Source organism: Lycium barbarum, chromosome 5 (genome assembly GCF_019175385.1).
Source record: "Lycium barbarum isolate Lr01 chromosome 5, ASM1917538v2, whole genome shotgun sequence".
In the NCBI taxonomy this organism is placed as follows: Eukaryota; Viridiplantae; Streptophyta; class Magnoliopsida; order Solanales; family Solanaceae; genus Lycium; species Lycium barbarum.
Window position 1 is genome coordinate 104,487,823 of NC_083341.1, and position 7,740 is coordinate 104,495,562.

The following is a 7,740-nucleotide window of genomic DNA, read 5'->3' on the forward strand; positions in this document are numbered from 1 at the left end:
CCCGGATAAACTTTACCTTTTCAATGGCCTGATGAACAAGGTCTAGCCCGAATACATTTGCTTCTCTAACTTCAAACCATCAGGCAGGAGACCTACACTTCCTGCCATATAAAGCCTCATACGGAGCCATTTTAATACTAGCATGATAGCTATTATTATAAGCAAACTCTATCAGAGGCAACTGGTCTTCCCAACTTCCTTGGAAATCCAATACACAGGTTCGTAACATATCTTCCAGAGTCTGAATGGTCCGTTCATCTTGCCCGCCCGACAGCGGATGGAAAGCCTTTCCTGAAAAGATTTCCAGATCTTTGCCATAAACTGAGCACCCCTGTCAGAAATAATGGACACAGGAATGCCGTGAAGACGCACAATCTCCTTAAGATACAATTTATCATAGTCTTCAGCACCATAGGTGGTTCTTACTGGCAAGAAATGGGCTGATTTAGTTAACCTATCAACGATCACCCAAATAGAATCGAATTTGCGACGAGAATGGGGCAATCCCGTGATAAAATCCATATTAATCACTTCCCACTTCCATGCTGGGATCTCCATTTCTAGTAAGAAGGCACTGGGTTTTTGATGTTTGATCTTTACCTACTGGCAGGTAGGTCATTGAGCTACAAAGTTAGCAATATCCTTCTTCATACCATTCTACCAATAAAAGCCCTTGAGGTCATGATACATCTTGGTGCATCTGGGATGAATTGAATAGCAGGAGTAATGAAATTCTGACATGATCCTGTCTCGAAGCTCAGTTACATTTGGAACGCACAAACGGCCTTGATATTTGAGAATCCCATTTGAATCCAGTTCAAAGGTTGAGATCCGATTTTGTTGCACCCCTTCCTTAATGCTAGCTAAAACTGGATCTTCATTCTGCTGAGTCTTTACATCCGAGGCAAGAGTCGATTGGGATATATTCTGTAAGGTAATCCCAGTTTCTTCAGAAACCAGCAGGTGAACTCCCAAATTTGCCAAGCGATAAAGCTCTCTAGTCATTTCCAACTTTTCCGCTGGCACATACAATAGGCTACCCATTGACTTGCTTAGAGCATCAGCAACAACATTAGCTTTGCCAGGGTGATACAAAATCTCAGCATCGTAACCCTTTAGCAATTCGAGCCACCATCGTTGTCTCAAGTTCAGTTCTTTTTGCTTGAATATATATTGAAGGCTTTTATGGTCTATATAGATATCAACATAGACTCCATATAAGTAATGCCGCCATATCTTCAGAGCATGAATTACCGTGGCCAATTCCAGATCGTGAATTGGATAATTTTGCTCTTGTTTCCGTAACTGTCGTGAGGCATAAGAAATCACCTTACAATTTTGCATCAGTACACACCCCAGGCCTATGCGTGACGTATCACAGTATACAATGTAACCATCAGTGCTTTCTATAAGGGCAAGAACTAGAGCGGATGTCAACTTATCTTTTAATTTCTGGAAACTCCGCTCACACGCTTCTGACCATTGAAACTTGGCCGCCTTCTAAGTTAATTTTGTAAGGGGAGCTGCTATGGAAGAAAATTTTCTAAAAATCCGATAATACCCAGCAAGACCCTAGAAACTTTGAACTTCCAAAGCGGTTGTTGTTCGGGGCCAGTTCTTACCGGCTTCGATCTTTCGATCATCAACTTTAATACCTTCATCGGACATAATGTGGCCTAGAAAAGCCACTGAAATTAGCCAAAATTCACATTTGGAAAATTTGGCATACAACCTTTGATCCCGCAATGTTTGCAACACCTGTCGGAGGTGATCAGCATGTTTCGTTTCCGAACGAGAATATACCAAGATATCATCGATGAATACTATAACAAAGACATCTAAGAAGGGCCATAATACTGTGATCATTAATGCCATAAATGCCGTAGGAGCATTTGTCAATCCGAATGTCACACCCCACCCTTGGTAAGGCGTGGTTGGCACCCGGCACCTTACAGGAACCGAGCGAACCAACTTATAACTTACATCCTTCGTGTCTCAATTGGAAATAATAAGATTAAGAGGATAAATATGAACATAATATCATGCATAAGTAAATGTACAATAGACCCATGATGCCGACATTACTACTGTCACACTATGACTAGGCTGTACATAGGAACTGTCTGCAAAGCCTTTATGAACATGACTGAAGTATACAAGTCGGGAAAAGGCCCCCGACGTACCCTTAACACAATTCATATATATATATAGACTCACATTCGGCAATGCTCCAGGAAGAAGTGGAGCCACCACCCGAGACCAATACCTGAAAGCAGCCAACGATGAAAGATCCTCGTCTCATCTATCTACACCTGCGGGCATGAACACAGCGTCCATAAGAAGGGACGTCAGTACGAATAGTGTACTGAGTATGTAAGGCATGAATGGTAACATGGTAAGAGATACCGAACATGGAAAATAATATGATGAACGTATGAAGATAAAGTAATATAAAAAAGATCAACCTGTGCCTCTGAATGCCCTTTTAAGGCGAATGTCATGCATGCTTAGCTTTTAAAGAAAACCTTTTCCATATATATCCATATATAATATATTGTTTGGCCGTTAAGGCGCGGTAATATATATAGTATCTTGCCCGGCCACTAAGGCACGGTAGTATATATAGCATCTTGCCCGGCCATATAGGCGTGGTGTTATCTTGCCCGGCCTTATAGGCGCGGTGTTATCTTGCCCGGCCATATAGGCGCGGTGTTATCTTGCCCGGACATATAGGCGCGGTGTTATCTTGCCCGGCCATATAGGCGCGGTGTTATCCCCAGCTGATCAGTGGGATGCAATGCATACATACATACATACATGTAAACATACATACATACACATAAAAATGTATAAATGAAATCAACATCATCGTTAGCATTACCATTATCATTATATCCTTCATTAGAAGATCAACTATCTTAAGGTGAAGTCGACGATGTCATAGGAGTCTCGAGAATCATGAACTTAGATAGCATTGAAAATAGAACCGTCATCGCTATATCTCACCTCGAAAGAACAAGTATTATGAGGTGAGATCAATCACAAAGAATAGTCTCAAGATCATGAATAAGCTCAATAATATCATAAGGATCATGAGATTCATAGGCTTCTAGCATTTGTGGAAGCAAGGATATTATGGATATGGCACAAAGGTTTATAACAAAAAAATCGTGCCTTTAGAAAGAAAGGGTTTAGCCTTAACATACCTTTTTGGTCGCCTTAACTTTAACTACTCAAAGTTTGTCCTCCCAGGCTCGTAAATCTATATTCAAGAAAATTTATACTATTGTTAGACTAACCTTTATACGCTTGTCTTAGTCCTTCAAATAAATCTTTCTAGAATCTGCCGAAATTTCGACAGCATCTCCCCTGTTTATATGCCTAGCCCAAAATAGTAATTCAGCAACCAACAACAACAAAATCAATACCAATATTAATCATAAATTCTCAACACCAAAAATACTCCATAAACATCCCATATTTCTATCAACAAAACTATTAGACGACTATTTGGCAGTTTTATCTCCGTAAATAAATCAAAATTAACATTAATAATAGGAGATTCATACCTTGCTCCTGATAATATCGCCATATCTTCACTTTTTTTCACCTTAAACTTGAATCGAACGCGTCGCTATACGATTCTATACTCGCAACTATACGTTGCCTGAACCGGAATTCAAGAATTATCATTGATTTAGGCTTGAAATTGGGTTTGAGAGTTGGGGAACATTCTAGAGCATTTTGGAATTGTTTGGAAGAAATTTTGGCTGAAAAAAAGAGGGGGCAAGCCCCTTTTATATTGGTTCAAATTCGGGTCGAGGGTCACTGTAGCAGTTACTGTAGCACGCATTTCTGTTCTGTCAGTTGAACTTGTAACGTCCATAATTCTGTGCTCCGATATCGTATCGACGGTTTGTTGCGTTGGAAACTAGACTCGACGAACTTCATTTTAGGTTTTTGGAACACCTTAAAACTCTTAATATACTTGGAGATATACCCCTCCAATGTTGACCTAAAATTCTGTCCAAAATTTTGTCAACTTTTTCCAAATTTTTGCCAAATTTATTTTCTTTGATTTGCTTGGTCCCGGAGTTTCTCATAGCTTATTATATGAACGTAAACCGTCATGACCATAGGATTACTTCGTATGATATCATATATCCTTGAAGGGAACCTCAGTATCCATACTTAGAATGTCAAACACTTAGAAATTTCCACGTACGAAACTACGGGGTGTAACACCGAAAGACATAACTAAGAACTCAAAATTCCCATATCTCGTTCGGAAAGCTGTCTTTGAAATGTCTTCCCCTTTTACACGTAATTGATGATACCCTGACCTTAAGTCAATCTTCGAGAAGCATTTGGTGCCCTGTACCTAGTCAAACAAATCATCAATTCTAGGCAATGGATATTTGTTCTTGAGAGTTACCTTATTCAATTGCCGGTAATCAATACACATTCTTAGTGAGCCATCCTTCTTGCGTACAAATAATATCAGTGCTCCCCACAGAGACGTGTTGGGCCTAATAAATCCCTTATCCAGTAAGTCATGCAATTACACTTTTAATTCCTGCAATTCAGCAGGGGACATGCGATAGGGTGGAATAGAGATGGGTTGAGTGTCCGAATACACGTCAATAGCAAATTCAATTTCCCTTCCGAGAGGGAGACATGGTAATTCCTCGAGGAACACATCCTGAAATTCATTAACTACAGGAACAGATTGCAAAGTTGGCGGTTCGACTTCAGTGCTCCTAACTCGAACCAAATGATAAATATAGCCTTTGGAAATCATTTTCTCTTCCTTAAGGTAGGAAATAAACCTACCCTTTGGAGTCGGAGTATTTCCCTTCCATTTGAGAATCGGCTCTCTCGGAAACTGAAATTTCACAGTTTTGGACAAAAAAAAAACACTGGCATAGCAAAAGGCTAGCCAATCCATACCCATAATAGTGTCAAAGTCTACCATTTCTAACTCCACCAAATCAGCAAAAGTTTCACGGCCACATATCGTAACCACACACTTACGATAAATTCGTCTTGCAACAATAGGTTCCCCGACCGAGGTAGACACTAAGAAAGGCTTGAGTAAATATTCGGGCTTAATACAAAACTTATCAGCAATATAAGGAGTGATATAAGATAGTGTGGAACCCGGGTCAATCAACGCATAAACATCATAGGAACAGATGGATAATATACCTGGCAAAACATCTGTGGACGATTCAAGATCCTGCCGCCCAGTAAGGGCATAAATACGATTGTGGCTGCTACCGGAACAAGACACCTGACCTCTTACCCGACCTCTACCTATTGGCACTGAAGAAGAACCTTGCCCAGGAGGGCGAACAGAAGATGAAGAACCTGCGATCCAACTTGTCGGCTGAGCTGGACATCCTCTACCGTGAGATGGACAGTTTCCCATAACATGACCAGGCTGCCCACAAGAATAACACACCCCCATACCCTGGCGGCACTAGCCAAAGTGGCCCTTACCACCCTGATCACAACTGGGCAGTGGGGCCTTTGCCTGACTCGATTCTCCCCAATAAGAAGGAACAAATGCTCTCGAGCTCTAGCCCAGTCCAGAATAAGTGGGTCTATCATAAAGCTGCCTCTGGAACCGGGAAGGCGCACTAACTACTGAAGGGGCTGATCTATAAGAATAGGGCCCATAACCTTCCTGATAAGCACCTGAATAACCTGCGGATCTGGCCCGCTTATAACGTCCCCAATTTGGGTCTTGCTTGGTCCGCTATTGACGTTCAAGGTCCTACAAATTTTGAGCATACGCATGGATGCAAGCAATATCTATGCCACCCTATAATGAAGCCGTCATACAATCCTTAATCAAATGAGGCCCAAGTCCAGTCACGAAACGGTGTACCCTATCTTCCATTTCCGCCAACATCATCGGAGCACATCTAGCCAAGGAGTTAAACTTCAAACTATATTCTCGAACGCTCATATTGTTCTGGCGAAGCAATAGAAACTCATCAGCCCTAGCCTGTCGAACCTGAGCGGGTAGATAATGATCCAGAAAGGCCCTAGTGAATTCGGACCATACTGCTAGAGGTGCATTCTTCCCTCTCGAATGTTGCCAGGACTTATACCATACCGCGACCACATCCCACAGTCTATAAGAAGCTAGCTCCACTAATTATGTATCAGAAGCATGCATTACCCTCAAAGCGCAACCCATTCGATCTACAAAGTTCTGAGGATCATCCTTCGGGTTTGTCCCCGTGAAAATTGGAGGGTACAAAGTAAGAAAGTCACGCACATGGGAACTAACAGCCCTGTCCGGAAGACTAGCCTGCCACTGAGTCTGAGTAGCCACCAATCTAATCAATAACTGGACTGCATCTCGCAAGTCCTGGTCTGGAACGGTAGGGGAAGGAACTGGAGGCTGCAAAGCCGGAGGAACTGGGGCTCTATCATGCTCTTCTGCAGCTAATAGAGTAGAGGTAGCATGTGAGGGGGTAGGGGTCTGAGCCTCGCCATGCCCCAACTCGGCTGGAGGTACTCGACTCGGGCCTTCCCCCGCAACGTCCCGTATTTTGCTGGCCTTCTTCTTTCTCTGAGGCATCACTGAAATTTAACGAGGAAAAGATTAGATAATGTCATCCTTACTTGGCTCTATCGCATAATCTAAATCATGAAGAAAAGTGTCTTCCTAAATGCCCTGTTTCCTCCTGGCTATCGATATGGTGCACGACATACCGATAACCAGGACTCTACTGGACACGGCTCATAGACATCCCTAGGACTGAACTGCTGTGATACCAATTTGTCACACCCCGACAAGGAGTATGACGGGCTCCGGCCCGTAGCCCGCGAACCACTTGACTTAACATTACCTTGAATACCTTATACTATAACTTAGCATACACATGAATGCAAAAAAGGCCCAATATAGAAATATTCGATAATCCAACATATATGTACATATGCGAACCGACAAGGTCGCTACAACATCACGAGTATCATAAAGCCGGCAAGGCTAGCAGGGAAGTATCACAGACCAACAGAATGTCAACATGACTATATACACTACTTACATACCCCACTATGTATATGAGCCTCTAAGAGTGTACATATGAACATAAATTACAGTAGCAGAAAAGTACCAAAGATAGCAAGTCCGAAGTAGTGGCACTTGCTGACACCGCTGAAGCTGGAAGTCCTACTGCGGTTGCACTCCAATAACTCTGTCAGAGCCTGCAGCACGAAATGCAGCATCCCATGTAATGGGACGTCAGTACGGGTAAAAGTACTGAGTATGTAAGGCTGGAGTCAATAACATAAGTAGGATGGAGACATAAAAAGAATAGAAGTAACCTGCCATCTGAGAACGTACAACATATAATGCATGAGTTTAAAAAATCATATGCAAGTATATACTTATATAAATAAGTAGTATCATCATTATAACGTACCCGGGCTTTTCAGGACTCGGTGTGTAATGTACCCTGCCCTTTCGGGACTATGTGTGTAACGTACCTGGCCCTTTCGGGACTCGGTGTGTAATACCAACAGATCAGTGGTTGCACAATAGGTGTCGTACTCAGCAGACTATAGCGTGGCTCGGTCTAGTAAAATAGTGCATACATATATATATATACACACACAATGCATAATGAGCCAATGAAGTAACAACGGCCTTTCGGAATGACATAAGGTTGGTAACCTCCGAAACAATTTATGGAATTAGTATCTAATCCAAGGAAATAA

General features: G+C 42.1%; 1 protein-coding gene across 1 annotated transcript; it reads right to left on the reverse strand.

The window, feature by feature from the left end:
- Window positions 1–657: 657 nt before the first annotated feature.
- LOC132639597 (uncharacterized) lies at window positions 658–5,470 on the reverse strand. Its single transcript, XM_060356037.1, has 4 exons — window positions 5,209–5,470; window positions 1,623–1,838; window positions 1,255–1,406; window positions 658–1,113 (listed from the first exon to the last, which is right to left on the reverse strand). The coding sequence occupies exons 1-4, from the start codon at window positions 5,468–5,470 to the stop codon at window positions 658–660; spliced, it is 1,086 nt and encodes a 361-aa protein (XP_060212020.1).
- Window positions 5,471–7,740: the final 2,270 nt, after the last annotated feature.